The sequence below is a fragment of the Vanessa cardui genome, chromosome Z (genome assembly GCF_905220365.1).
Source record: "Vanessa cardui chromosome Z, ilVanCard2.1, whole genome shotgun sequence".
NCBI lineage: Eukaryota > Metazoa > Arthropoda > Insecta > Lepidoptera > Nymphalidae > Vanessa > Vanessa cardui.
This window is the reverse complement of record NC_061154.1, coordinates 8,477,151-8,493,587: the sequence shown is the minus strand read 5'-3', so window position 1 is coordinate 8,493,587 and position 16,437 is coordinate 8,477,151. Positions and strand designations below refer to the sequence as shown.

Below are 16,437 nucleotides of genomic sequence, written 5' to 3'. Positions count from 1 at the left end.
ACGAATTGAATTCAAATCAGATTATTCAATTTTCGACAAAGCCTCTCGGACGGATCTATCTAATCTATATACTTAGTTCAACATTTATAAAACATGTTCATTATTACTTGTAGTGTAGTAGTTCCACATTTTCTATAATTTAATGGATTGTATGGATACAGTACGTTTTATCGTATGTTTCGTATCTTTTGATATGAGGTAGGTGTAGCTCATTACTTTGACGTGGTCAATAGAGATTGACCACTTTCCAAACTTTGACAAATAATTTTAGAAACCTACCAGGGCGTACCTCCGCTCCACTATTGTGGAAGTTTTGAGTAGGAATACGTGTCAGGCAGCTTGGGTACGCTGCTTAAGCCCGAGGATCCCATTATTCTCGTGCAATGAAACTGGCCGTTGCCCTTAAGTCGTCATTATATTGTGGTTCTCGTCGAAACTTCGTCGTCCCACTCTACTTCCCCATTCACCTGACCGTGGCAATACTGTACCTAGCTGGCATAGATTTAAGGTTTGGTGACCGCAAAAAATTCACCCCGTGCTTTTTGCATTGAACTCAGCTCTCTCTTAGCGATCTTGCGGAGGTACTTTCTGAAATATTAATGTCTTCAAAAGACATTCAATGAGTGGTCAGTAAATTGCTTAAAATGTGAGGTGACCCGTTGAAGAAAAAGCTTTCTGTTTGGTTTCCAAAATAGCCAAAAAGCTCCAGATGCTGGTCTGTCTAACAGGCACTGAGGCACTTGACCTCAAGTGCTTAGGGTATTGAGAACCTCAACTCTGGTGAAATCTTTTATAATGAGGCAATCAATATCTTCTCCCCGAACTTTTTCAGTTGAAAAGTACATTTTTCCAATATCACAGTATCTGACATGTGACCATATCTGTGCAGCGTTATTGCTAATCACGATTAGAGGTATCCGCTAATATTTAGTAGCCAGGACGTATCTTTGAGACCTCCACATTCCACCATGAGTTGTTGTGTTCCTATGTAAAAAATTCCAACTCCCAATAACATACCTAGTACTTGCTGTGTACTATAGCTGTGGATTTGCCTGTAGATTGGGTTTCCGACAAATATCCTTACTGTCCAATAGTATTTTTGTGTATTTGTCGTATATAAAGTATTTAAATTATTAAGAAGTATCAACCACTCGTATGCACGCATCTGTGATTTTTCGAGTCAAATTGAAAATAAAGTTTCTTGTGTTCTTTTTTCTTTCTTTTTTTCTTCTGGGATTCATCATTCATAGACAAACAGACTATCATCAATTTTCCGTAAAATAAAAGTATTTATATATTTTTAGTACATCCACATTCATTATTAAATCCGGATTATGTTTCTCCTTTGTGGGCGGTATTAAACTTTTTGTTTCAAGAGATCTATTTACCATTTCTGCAGAACTTAAAATAAAATTCTACTAGAAAGCAAAAACAAGAAGCTTACTGAATGAAGAGAAATAATATCGTCATCGTTGGGCATACATAATATATTGTCTATTATTATATTACTAACCTATTTTATATTTCAAAATATTTTATTTAAATAAAATAATCGGGTATATCTAAGTGGCATAACTAAATCTTACCTATCCACTAAAAAAACAGCAGACGACTGAAAAAACTGCACTTTTTATCGAATAGTTCTATTCCATTTGTCGATTGGTATGACCGAGCGTGTTCAAACAACAATTAAATTCGGTCATAAAATAGAGCACTTCGCACGGAGGACGAGCTTTCAGAAAACGAAAACATCACACGAGCTAAGCGGATGATCTCCATAGTACCTAGTTGTTGTTCCTACTCTAAATCTGGTTAATTTACGTTAACGTATTCATAGAAATAATTATTGAAGCAAAATATTTAATTTTTAATGACGTTGAAATACATAAATTACAATAATTTAATATGGATGTAAATACGGACGTTTGAATTTACGTGTGAATTATTTAACAAAATCATAAATTAAAAATGTAATGCTCTCCTGAAAATTAAACTATCATCTAAACATTTACATTAATTTTATGTAATAGTCATAAATATTCAAATCTTTACTATTTATTTATTTAGTCTGTATTACGGCTCTAAATGAAAAAAATAAGCGACGATGCAGCTCAGAGGGTTCTTAAAGCTTTTAGAGTAGATAAATGTACACAACGTTTTTGAATTCCTCTTTATACGCTCAACTTTGAAATTGCACGAATGTAAAATATTTATCAAATATATTAAGAAAATTCTGTTTTCAACATGGAAGACACGTAATAAAATAGCTTAGTTGTTGGATAACACGTCATCGAGTTACCAGCTTCCAGTGCTACAATTAAGAGGCTATTTACTAATTTGATGTCATAATATCATAATTACCTACCTATTAGAAGGCTACTAGGAGTAAAGTTAATATGTTAGATAAATTAATTAATAGTTCATGAGGTATCCTCGGGATAAAGATATTTTAGAAAATATATAAATTAAGTTCTTGCTTCATATATTTTAGTCGTGAATTAATTTAAATTATTTTTAATATATAGTGTGTGTAAAACTAGATAATATTTGGGTCCAGCGATCTTGTGAATTTTAGTTCACATTTTAATCGCGCCCTGGTCAATTGCTTTCGATTGTCTCTAAAGTATGAGACAATTTGTTACGCTTAAACACTTTCGAATATAAAGTTTTAGCGCCTAATATTTACTCTATCAGTTAATTATCGAAAGTATGCTTCGACACTAAATAGTCGTTAATTAAATTAAACATTCTCTTTGATGCTTTGTAGTCTCGGCACTAGCCGCGGACGGCCTTCGGACAAACCGAGCGCCCGCTTGCACTGCTCACAATGTAGATTAAAAAAGTTTTGTTCATTTTGCTTGCACCTTTGATATTAGCTACTATGTAATTTGTTTACAGATTTTTATTACTTCATATTTATATAAAGTCAATGTTAGTATAACATGAGCGTACGCTAAGCAACGGACGAGAACGAAATTTCAATCCGACATAAATGTAGTCTGATATTTTTATAACATGATATTGATATTCGCATTTCTATAACATATTGCTTTGATCACGAAATTAAATCTGTTTGGAGACAAATTCAGAGTGAATTCAAGCTTATTTAATATATTAGTCAAAGGAAGTGAAAGTATACCCGCTCTAAGTGATCGAGTTAAAAAGCAAAGTGGTGCTCTTTAAAAACTTCGTATGAAATAGTCGCAAAGGTTTCGCTGAGAGGAAATGAATTATAAAAATAAGTAACAAACTCTATGACGCAAGTGCGCTCCATCTGGACCAATGATAGGTATCGATTTCTCAAAGGCAATCATTTCTAGTTACGTATCGAACACTAGGCTATTCTTGGATACAAAATATCTACATTGACTCTTAACCTCTGCTAAATTACCTTTTCTAGAAGTTTTTTATAAAAGTATTTTAGGGTATTCTGCTCTCCATACTTTGAAACTGTTAAAGTGCTTATGAAAGAATAAACGTTACCTCTTTCACAAACTCCCTTGACCTATATGTGTTCTTTTTAAGTAAACAAGTGTTGATTTCTCTATAAGGTCATAGACAATTTACTTTCGTACTAATCTTAGATCTATTTAACTGATAATTGCCACAATGAAAAAACCAAAATGCGATTACATTTTGTTTTACAGGTACATTTTTTATAAAACAAAATCGTTTAACGTTGTTAGCTAATGAATATTTTAGTGACAAAAATGCATTGAACAGCATTCGCTCCTAATACAAGATTATTCAAATGAGCAATTAACTACTTAGTAATTGTTTGTAATGCTGAATTTCTTTTAAACGTAAAGCGCTCAGAAGTCACTTAGTCATGTGGCAACATTTTTAACATACTTAATATGTTAAAACTGTTTTATTATTATAGGAAGCGTCAGTTGCACAATGGTTTTTGGGCCGCCAAGCTATGTAAAAGTCGTAGGTCTGATCCTTACGCCTTGGGCAATTGTCCCCAATTCTGGTTAAAGCTTAAAGTTTAAATGGAGGGTTAAAATAGGATTATGAGTAATTGAAATGCATTGAATCAATAAAGTATAATCTATGTTAGCATTTAAATGATAGCTTTAAATTATCGAATTAAATTTTGCATTGTATAATCTGTTGCCAGTGGTTGGAAAACACGTATCATGCTGTGTTTGCTACGTAGCGGCCTCGTCCGTAGCACGATCGTACCGACCTCGGCAAACATGTAAAAAATGCATGTCCACAGTTGTTACATAAAGGTATTGTCACATAAAGAGCGCAATATAATAAAACATGTATAAGTCACTGATGAGATTTCCTCCTACGGCAGCTTCTATAATATAATAAGATAATTCCGAATATATATATAAAAAATATCAAAATTATAACGATACTTAAATATTCATATTTGATTTAGAAAAAAGCTAAGCTTACTAAATGTTCTAACACAAAAGTCGATTCAGTGGCACGATTGGCACATATTGGCAAAATAATTTTGCTACGTTATTAACAAAATAAATAACTTTATGAGCAAGTAAAACATATTGACCTTTTCTAAAATTCCATACCGATTTTCAAAGACTTCAACGCTCTTAACTTAAAATAGAATTTACATTGAATTTTACGATTCTAGTTACCAACAAAAAGGTTAGCTAATATTCTTAAATGTCAGTTTATTTAATCGCAATCAGTTTTGTAAAATTTAATTTATTATACCTAAGTATTTTAACTGTCTAACATGAACCTAGCTCATTAAATATTATAACAGTATGAGACCGTCACTAATAATTATCGTACAACAAGTACTGAAGGTTATTTTTGTATGCCTCGATGAGACAAAGACATTACTTTGAATATTTATCATTTGAAGGTTTGAATAAAGTTTCATATTTTCCTAGATTTTTTTTTCATTATTCATTTGAAATTAAGGTAATTTTATAAAAATCTGTTCCGTATTGACTGGGATATAGCAAATATGCATAAACTAAGATTGTTTTAAGCTGGCCTGGGGTAGTAGCTCGCATGCGCGGTTCCGTTTGGGGCTTGAGGCTCCCGTCACTATCCTTCTGTGGCTCCGGTAAAACAGACGCATCGTTTAGTCACTGGAGCAAGCTTATATTCCACGAAGAGCTGACAAGCTATTCATAGTTAAAATAAAGCGGCTGTATACATACTCACAGATTTAGCTTAAGAAGATGATCCTTTCTGTCAAGTAAGTATTTATTTTAGAAATAGAAATTTGCATAGAATTATCTTACAATAAAATTGTATGAATATCGATTTGTTTATAGTTGTTTATTTATCTTATTTTAAATTTCTACAGTTACGTATACTCGATGTTATATATAATGATGTCTTCTTTTTGTGTCTTTTGTTAATTTTGCTCCGTGATAACTTATTGTTTATTTTTCTTATTGTGATTATTTCTAACGTGAAACGATAAATAAAATAGGAAATGACAAATTCAATAGTCGGACTGCGTAACAAGTGAACTTAAGAGTTGGAAACAAGCCAGGTTCCCTTCAACTAACGGTGATTATTTGAAGCCGAGGGCCCTCAGAGTCGGCCAAAAAAGTTCGAATGTAAAAGGCAAATTTCTTTAAAATTGATTATTCGATCCTCATTCGCTTTCATTTCCATTCAAACTATAATTGCGATTCTTACTTAGCAGGAATCAATTAATACAAATTTAAACTTCGTTGAATCCCTTATCAGAATTGCATTCATTAGGCTGCACTAAATAAACAAATAATTTAAAACATATTCGTATATCATACACGTTCCGATTACGGACGTAGGGAACATTCCACGTAATAAAACTCCACGGAATATGAAGCGCTATTATAAATCCGCTTTTATATAGAATAACCAAAACGTGTAATACAATAAATGCAGTGGGTAGCGCAGATAAGGTATACCATTAAAAATGATAAAAACAATTTATATTTATATTAGTTCTCATTCTCATGCGAGCTAATGTAGGTTTACTCGTACTAACGCTACTATTTATGAGAAAAGTTATAATAAAAAGAAATATAGTCAGCGTCGGAAATAATATTTCCGTCCTACATTTCTCTCTGCTCTATTAATGATATCAGTGTACTGGTAGCGGTAATTAAGGCGATGCAATGAAGTACATTTATTATTTATCGTTAAAGGCAACATTGAAAGTTTTACAATGAATATATGTTTAACGAATAAACGATTTCGATTGTTACAGGCACAATGTCGTCGATTAGACTGCCCTCGGTCGTAGTCAAATGACAATAACTAGATTAAAGGTAATGTTTGTTTCCTTAAACGCATAAAAAGGTTACCTGTGTAGCGTTTAAGGTTTGTATTATTAATGGTTATTTTTTATCGAATAGTGTCGGGAGCGCTCATGAGACAGTCGTGCCACCGTCTGCTCGAGCATCAGCACGCCGGCGGGGAAGAGCCCCCGCTTTACTCACCCATAGATCAAATTTCAGGTAAGCTTCATTCAATTTATCGAAACATGTCATTGACAATATTTATGTAGCGTTGTACGCTGTTATGTAGAATCAAAAAACTGTTTTCAATTCGCTTACAAACAGCCCATCCGTTTCTCTTCCTATATATATTAGTATATATACATATAGATAATTATGTATCGTTTGTTTTTTATTTCGAATGTCATGTTTATTTGTTTATATTAATAGAACTTCGATAATATCCATAAACGGATATCAAACAGTACAACCACTACAAATACAACATTTAAGATGACGTTAAAAAAATAAATAAGGGAAGTGAGTTGAACTCCAATACTCACACATATACAAACGACGTCTTTTGTTAAAAGATGTGTAAATGATGAGGTATTTGATTAGACAACCGGACCTTTTTTATTAAAACATCATAATATTCTCCGATCCATGGACTATTTTGCATACATTGATAAAACAAGCCACTAACTATCTTAACCTTACCAAAATCATATGTCTACAGTTCTTATCAAGCTTGAACTTCACCCATTACACGAGATTATTATTGGATACGTTATATTCTCTATTACAAAAGTGTAATTAATAAGCTAAAAATTTTCTGGTCTGCATTAAATGTACATATGGTGTTTTATGATCGTGCTACGTCGATGCTAAATAATACATAAATTTGAACTTTCACATTAAGCTTCACACGTTAAGTAACACAATAAATAATATGGAATTATATAGTACATTAGTGAAATGGACATAAGTAATACCTATAATTAATTTATTTCAGTAAACAACGGCAATCGTGTTATTTATGTTTTACAGGATTATGTTAAAAACTCTTTGTTTTACTCATAGTTATTATATTAAAACTTCAATCACATTTTCTGTTGAAAATTTTAATCTTGTTTTCATAAATATCAATGTTTATTTGGGATTCGCTTCTATTGGCCATTGTTACTAATTGGCAGTACGGTGACGGCATTTATTGGTTCGATTTTATGCTGTACAAGGGTAAAAAACACAAAATCCAATTGTATTCTAACAATACTTGCCTTTAACGAGCAGAAAATCAATGAAGAATTGTATGTACCAAGAGCGAATGAGTACTCCAGTGATGGACTGCAATGTTCCAACATCAGCTGTCTTGCATAAAAACTGGAAAATATGCTGAATATAAATAAATTTATAAAACTCTAATGATATAGAAAAGGCACGAGGCAAAAGGGTTGTTTTAATTTGGGTAATGTAAACACGCAACAAATAAAACATATCTATAGGTCATAAAATTAGTTTTTTGAGTGAGCTAAGAACGATAAATCAAAAGAGATAAAAGAGTTTAGTGGGGACTGCAGATAGGAGAATAAACGAGGAGTTTTGATACAGCGCTACCTGATCATGTGGGCCGGGAGGCCGGCGCCAAGCTGACACGATATGCGCCGGCGGAGGAGGACGAGGCGACTCTCAGGGAACTTCTACTTAGGTACGTGTGACCCTAGAGACATGTGAAAGAAATTAGCTTTCCGCCTTTACTACTGGCTTTATTGCATAGTCGATTCACAATTATCTAAGTGTCGATTTGTCTGTACATTTTCACCTTGGCTTGGCATCCCAAATATCTTGTATTGCAGATATTATTAAGATGCAAATCGCGGTACCGTAATCATTATCTAGTCTCCCTTACTTCATGACATCGGACCATAACTCACCGTACTGTTACAAACATTAGATTCAATGGCCATAGAGTTATTACCTATTGCTGTTACAAAGTCAGTCGAGCACCAAGTTCCACCTTGAAGTTTCAATTTCATTTTCAAACCGACACTAATTTGTAAAAAAATCAAATAGACCACTGCGTAAGAACAACTGCTTGCATGTGTGTTGACGTCATGTGTTTTTAAATATTTCATAGCACTTATTAAAAATGAATTTCATTTCTGTTATTTAAAACATTTTGTATGACATTTTAATAACAAAAGTGCATTTTAATACCACGTAAGCCGTCAGATTAATGAATGCATTTCAAACAAATATTGTATCCGGATATTCGAGAAATCTCTTCAATCATGTAATGTTTCCCAAAATTGATCGAAGTATTAATTCACACATCAATTTACTATACATTCCGTTAATGTTAACTGTTTACTTTTTTGTAGTCTTTGTTTAATGTACACTCAGTGTTTTTAATTACGATATTGCGGTTTTATCTTTATGAAATAAATGAAAACCGTTGCATCGATCATGTACATTTTTAAAAACTTATTATCAATATTTATTTGAATATAAAATAGTGTATATTATATTATAAATATGTCAATATTACTTAGATATTTACTTTTTTACTTATGTGCACCTACTAGCCTATTCATGTACATACTTATCTATTTCTGTCTACGGATTCGCCCGCTCGTGAGGGTAGAGGCTGGTTGCTGTTAGGGATAAAATTATGTGTCCTATGTATAATTATTCCAGACTATTATCTATCTCTATAGCAAATTTCAATCAGTTCTTTTTAGCTGCCCGCGAAGGCCTTAGTTTGTCGATATAGCGATTATTCTAACAAATAGAATTAAACATTTCAACAAAATGAGTAATAAGTTGCTTTTGCACCTAAATAATGTTTAAAATTTTACAGTTTTTTCGGTCTTACAATTTCCCATCGGGTACACGAATAGTTTTATTACATGAATGCGCTTTTTGTTTTTATTAATATAAGTATATACTCATTTTATTTTAAACAAACCATCCCCACGGGGACCAATCGATTCCTTTGTATGAAAATGCTATAGTGACTATTTTGTGAACAATTGTATATGTTTTACAACATTTTAAAATGCAACAAAGACATTCGACGATCGAAATTATACAAACTGATAACTGTACTTTGAGGTATTTTTTAAATGAAAAATTAAAAATGTATAGGCTTTTCTATAGGAATTTTAATATCTCACTTGGAACCGTATGGTCCAATACTTGAAAGCTCAATATTGGCTTGTAAAAAAAATTAAAATTACATTCATAATTGAATACGTTATAAGGCGCCAGATTTCAATTTGACAATGTTATTTTCAGATTTTTTGACCTGGTACGTACATATGTATTAATACATCTATGTACATATACGATTTATGGTATGTATTTATTGAAATGACTTTATTGCTGAATCAATAATGATACCTTAAACAAATCTAATTCATTTGTCGTAAATTATCATATTGCATATTTATATGTTTAAGTTTCGGACTGGTGCAATGATGATACTGAATATACTACAGAATGTCTTACAACATTCACAGTTTTTCAGTCGCTAAACAATATAAACCGCTATGTCCCTGCCCTTTCAATCCGTAATAGCTCTGAAAATATTCATTCAAACAATGTGTTGTTAAAATTGGTCTATGTTAAATGCATAATGCATTTAAGGTACTTCATTGGATAAGGATTAATGTTGTGTTGCTTAAAATCGCTTCGAAAATAAGTAAATAAGCCATTATTCTCGTAACAAGTAAAGGGTAAAAAATGCTTATTGTGGATTATCCCTAAGAGATAGATGTGTTACTGTTTCGGACTGTTTTGAAGACCAGTTCAAGGTGTACAATGTAGAATATTATTTTGATCTTAGTTAAGATTCAGCCAGCATTTGCAATGTAAGCACAAAAATGTGTTTATTTACGTTCATTGTATTAGAAACTTCTAAAATTATCAGTGTTTATTTACTTTATTGTCCATATATTATGTATATACAAAAACCTTCTTTCCTGTCTATTATGAAAAAACCTCACCAAAATCCGTTTCGTAATTTTAAAGATCTAAGCATACATAGGGGCAAACAGCGGTAAGCGACTTTGTTTTATACTATGGAATGATGATAGTAATTTTAATAATGAAATAAAAATATTTTTGAGTATACAAATCCGTGTTGTCAAGTTTGTACATTATAAACCGTGTTATATAGGTAATGTAACACCCGTCTTATTGCCTCCGATGGTGACAGGAGGTCTGGTTTATTTTTCGCTCAGAGAATCGGAATTGCGGTTCAACGGGGAAATGCTGATAGCATTCTTGCCACCATACCACGCGGTCATGATTTGTACAGTAGCTATTTTAATTTTGATTTGTACATATTTATTTATGTCCTCAATGTATGAAGTATATGTGTTAATTGTTGGTAGTTAGGTTTAAATAGTAATACTGTTATTTTTGAATTTGTGTGCGTGTTACTGCGTATGTGTGTGCACAACTACTACAGTCAAGCTAATCGATATAAAACATCGTATAAATTTAGATCATCGAATTAAATAATTTTATTCGTTTACTATTTCTATGGGTTTAAATTATAATAGAGAAAATAAAAGAACATACGGATCATAATAAATTACTGTAACGACTGTTATATATTGCGTTTAAATACAACTCATATCAAAAATATATATTATTATGTATCTAACCTGGTAGTCATTTTTTTTTAAAAATGCATTTTTAACAAACATATTTGTTAAATATCAGCAATGTTTATTTATAATTCTTTTTGCAGATTCTGTTAAAAATATAACTTTTGCTTAGTACTTTTGTTTACAACAACAACAACAACAACAACATTTCTTTTATAAGTATCGTTAATCTGAACAGTTTACTGTTTATAAAATAATTTATTTGTATTGTACCTATCGAGTGAATATCCACATCGATATCTATAAATTATAGAATTTCTTACAAATATATAATTTTGAGTAGCTTGTACAGTTTTCTATGTGCGTCCTAAATGTCGCGCACATATTTGTATTATAATACTTTGAAAATAATAGCCAAATTGCTTTGCTTGATTTAAAATTTATCGATAAATTTCGCTCGCTTACTAGTAGTAAGCCTTCATATTTTAAACAGTTTCAAATTTATTGAACCCAGTAAAGTAAAGAGTTAGCTACGTATAACAGGAGATTAGACTTCTTAAAACTTATTCAATACATTAAGTGTTTAAATAGTTTACACTGCAGCTAGGCGGATTTACTGTGGTTTCATTATTCATGTCGAAAAATGCTGGTATATAAAACATGACACACGTACTTCAATTGAAACAGCCAATTACGAGTACAACGGTGTAGGGGTTCTAGTCGAACAAAAAGGGGTTGGTCCAGACGCTTTTCTAGCAAAACATGGTACTAAAAACAATGTCGATTTTAGAACTTCAGAAATATTAAACTACAAACATTATCAATATAATTCATACTCATTTTGAGTGTCTTTTTTTATTTAAACAAAAAACGCTATTTTATCTTTGATACCATTAATTCCTACGGCTTGCATAGATCTTACCACCACAATCACCGTAAAGCTATATCTTTAACTGAATATATTTATATGACGTTCAAAGTATTTGCTTAATATATTCCCATTATTCGGTCATAATTACATGGATTTTTGCTTACATTTTAATCAGTACATACATTTAATTAAGTATTTTGTCATCTGCAAATAGAATGATATTACACGAATATTATATTCTACTGAATCAAGTATTCGGAGCGGATATACTGGCTAAAAGATTAATTACTTGCAAAAGTCTTTTGTGCTCAACTTTCTACTCCGGGCGACGGATATCACGAAACGTCGAAAATTAAAATTTAACTCCTCTGACTTACTGACAGCTTTATAATATGCAAAAGAATGACTTTTGATTATATTCACTTTTTAATTATACAGACTTATTAATACACAGACTCATAAGGCTTGTAACTATGAAATATTTTTAACTTTAAGTAATAAAATGATCGAGAATAACGTCGCTTAAACATTTTCCATTTGACAGCATAAGTGTGAACAAGTCTTATTCGAGAAGAAATTGTCGAGGAAGAATATTACATCTCTTTATAAACTACGAGATCTATTTTAAGTGCTATTGTACTGCTAGATTGTTCACGACATACACAAGTGACCGCCATTAGCTAATGTATTACTTTTCACCGTAAAGCTATTTCCAAGTTGCAAGTCTTTGTTGTTAAATTGTAAAAAAAATAGTACGGATATTTCTTCATATTGTTGAGATGGCCCAGTGGTTAGAACGCGTGCATCTTAACCAATGATTGCGGGTTCACATCCAAACAAGCACCACTATATATATGTGCTTAATTTGTATTTATAATTCATCTCGTGCTCGGTTGTGAAGGAAAACATCGTGAGGAAACTTGCATATGTCTAATTTCATCTAAATTTTGCCACATGTGCATTCCACCAACCCGAATTGGAACAGCGTGTTGGAATATGTTCCAAACCCTCTCCTTAATGGAAGAGGAGGCCTTATCCCAGCAGTGGGAAATTTACAGGCTGTTACTTTACTTTAAACCATTTATATATAGATAAGAGGTTTCAGTTCCTTGAGCTGGAAGTACTTTTTTATATTTTATTCAAAATAGTACATCTTATTATTTTATAAGAATATAAAACACACTAAGCCTTTGGTCCTGAGCGGGAGCTCTCCGGACGTGTCGGATTAGAGTCTCATCGGATTATAAGAGGAGTAACAGAGAGTGCATCTATTTTAAGCCATACAGTAGTAGCACTTTCCCTTATTCGCATAAAGCTATTCTCTTGATAATTTCCACCACAACCGAAATCGAATAAACAAATATATCATAAATATATATATATTCTATATACATACATAGGATTTGTAACAAAATTAATATTTTAGTTGTATGTTGAATAGTAATTTTATCGTTTAATCGAAGCTTATTTTGTTTACGAGTCAAATTAAATAAAAACCACCATTAAACTTTAGATTCAACAAACATTCCGCCTTTCTGTAGGCGTAGAGCTCATGTAGCGCGGGGCTACGCTACGCTACGCCTAGCTGACAATACATCGAAAATATTTTTCATTTCCTTGTTTGATTCCTGTACGTTTTTTTTAAAGAACTGATATACCTCGTCAGTTTACAAATAAATCTGTAGTATGATAATCCTGAATGTAGTTTGTACTTCTTTTTTAAGCTTATTGTATAGGTTAAGCTTTTTTGCACTTTAATGTTTTTGGCACGTTATTCCATACTTTGTATATTCAATATTTTTCCGAATTTTATATCAGCATTTTATTTAAAATTTTGAATCTGCGGTATAGGTTTAAATCCTATTTGTCATACCGTGAAAACTATGTAAAATGTTTACACATATCCCTCTCAAAACGGATTTCATATAGTCCTAAATTGCTTTTAAACGGGTGAATTAGTTTATACTAAAAACTATTTATTTATCAAACGTATTTTTAAGAACTTCAACAGTATAATTTCATTCATGAATTTAATAGTACTTTCAACGACATTAAAGAATGTCATTAAAGCAGATGGATTATGTAACCAAAGTCTTAACACAAAGGACATATATAAAAAGGTAAACTGAAAATAAATACAAAAGCTATGTGATTAGTTGGACTGTATTTTTATCGAACAGATTAAATAAAATCATTATTATCATTATATTTATTATGTAAATTATTATTATGATCATCAACTATTGATCAGGAGAATTATTTGGAATTAGATTTTCATTGATCGACTGTCTTCCTTTCAAGGAAGGCTTTGATTATTTCATATGATTATTTGGAATTTAATATACATGTCTTTCACAGAACATTCCGATTTGTAAGCGTGTATTAATATACGTTTGCTTTTGAAACATTTCAAAGGCATTTGAAGCAATTCGAGACTGCAAATGCAATCTGATTGGTTTAATATGAACTAGGAACTGAAGTGAAACCACACGTACGCGTAGGTACCAGTCGATATTTCAATAGCAAGCCCGAAAATTAATACTGTCTGCGCTTGCTCTGTTATTAGAATCAATGACCATTGAAATCTATTTTTTACAAAGTAAAACATAAAAAAATAACATGTTTTGACGTTATCTTATAATTATTTTACTCTTGGATGGGGTTTAAGAGGCCCGGTTTTTAAAACCCTCTAATCAGAATATTATTTTGTATCGTATAAGCATTGCACTTATTTCTAAGCAATGCTCAGGGCTTTGTTATCTTTAAATAAAATATCAGTATAATATAATAAATTGAAAAAGAACAAGATCCCTGCAAAATACAAGTCTCAGTATCGACGCAAACGGAATATAAGCGTTCTTAAATATTTGATTGATGCAAGACTTATGGTCAAACAAGTGGATATCATAACGCGTGTCAAACTTTTAATGGTCACAAATTGGACCTTGTCAACCTAAGCGATCTTGTTTCCATTGTCACCAAGCTAGTACAGGACACATTTCTCATGTCAGGTATAGTCATTATAGTCAATTACCGGATAGTTCGAATCAAGCCCAATAGACGATCTAAAACGGGTACCGTCAATTAATTCAAAAAGTTACTGTACTGCATGCAGCTCGCTAATCCGCCGCTCATCGACATCGGAGCTTCGATCTGTCAATTAAGTATGACAGGCCATCAGCCTGTTATTCCAGTCTCAGTTTATCTTTGACCGTCTAAAACGCTGATACAAAGTGGTATAAAACGGTCCTACGTTCTATCACTCAATATCAATCATGCAATGATTTGGTCGAAACTAAAATCTCACAAATTTGAATCGGTTGCTACAATGCTTCCCTTGATACGGTTGAATCTGACAGTTGCTATCACATAATCTTCACTGGGCTTATTGCTTAGCCGTCAGTTTAATACCTCAATGCTCGTCCAGTAATGGCAATTGCAACCATTAGAGCCGAATATGTCTTACTATTTGATTTTGTTGTCGATATCTATAGTTCTATACTAACAAAGAATCATCAATTCCTTTTAAGATATTGAATCAAATTTTAAGGTCACATAAGCTATAAAGTTTCCTTGTGCGGAACGTATTTCTAACAAGGCCACTGAGCATTTTTTCAGCAACTTATTGTCCTCTATTTTAATGATCGTCTAAAAAATTAAAAATCCAAAGCTAAGAAAATATTAAAAAAAGAAAAACAATAATAGAATAAACATTCCAAAGCCAAGACAAACCTTCAATTTCGGGCTAGAGGCTTTGTTAAGGTCTACGAGAGAGTCGTGTCAAAATTACTATTTTAATCATTACGGAATTTTTAAAAATAATTATATTTCTTCTTATTAAATTTCTTTTTTTTAATTATTAGTTTTATTTGAAATTCAAAACAAAAGATGTAGCGAAAGTAACTTCGTTTAAAAACTTACTCGCATTACAAATCGCCGGTACAAAAAAAAACATGGTTATCCATATATATATATAGCGTATATATATATATATATATATATATATATATATATATATATATATATATACGCTTTCAAAATTAGTCAAACGTATGTCGTAGATCATAAATAATTTGTTATAATTATCGTCTTAACCATCTGATCTGACCGCATAATTATGTTCCGATTGGATTGTCGCCGAATGCTAAAATTTAAAATTTACGTTATTAAATATGAGTAATGTGTATTTATTTTTCTTCTTCCCTTATGTTTACCTAAAACAGCGCTCTAGCCGGTACGAGGCTAAATCTTAATGCGTATACTTTATTTATTATGTACATAAACTACAAAATTAGGTGCAGATTTCTGTCTGAATGTAACGTCTGAAATGAATGTTCTATTCTAATTCAGATGCATCTCTAGCAACAACCAAATCCTTCTAATACAAGAGCCTTGAAATAGAATACTCAAATAGTCAGACAGTCAACTTTGACGATAACAATACGAGCTAGTTTAAGCCTTCTCGGGCCGTGTATAGGCCTATGTTTAGCATTTGTTATCTTCGCTATTCTGGAACTCGATATATATGAAGGAATTCAAATTTAGGATTCACATATCGACGTCATCGCGCTCTTACCTAACGTTAAAATGAAATTTCATACCTACGTATAGAACAGAGAAGAGATGAAGAGTATATTTGCGAATGAGTTAAAATAATAATCTTCAAAAACTTTAAATCCGTTTGAGAAAACAAAACCTCACATAGTTTTTAAATGCGGATATGGATTTTAATGTAAGATTG

The 16,437-nt window shown here is 31.8% G+C and overlaps 1 protein-coding gene across 6 annotated transcripts in view; it reads left to right on the top strand.

The window, feature by feature from the left end:
• Positions 1 to 16,437, top strand: part of LOC124543221 (glucose transporter type 1) — a 41,548-nt gene that overhangs the window by 13,716 nt on the left and 11,395 nt on the right. For 4 of the 6 annotated variants that reach the window (XM_047121352.1, XM_047121353.1, XM_047121348.1 and 1 more), the window contains exons 2-4: positions 6,200 to 6,260; positions 6,348 to 6,449; positions 7,821 to 7,917. In XM_047121352.1, coding sequence (XP_046977308.1) covers positions 6,362 to 6,449; positions 7,821 to 7,917 — 185 coding nt within the window. In that variant the 5' untranslated portion in view covers positions 6,200 to 6,260; positions 6,348 to 6,361. Of the gene's footprint in view, positions 1 to 5,056; positions 5,192 to 6,199; positions 6,261 to 6,347; positions 6,450 to 7,820; positions 7,918 to 16,437 lie in introns of those variants that run through there. The other 2 variants (XM_047121349.1, XM_047121354.1) reach the window with 2 other exon arrangements.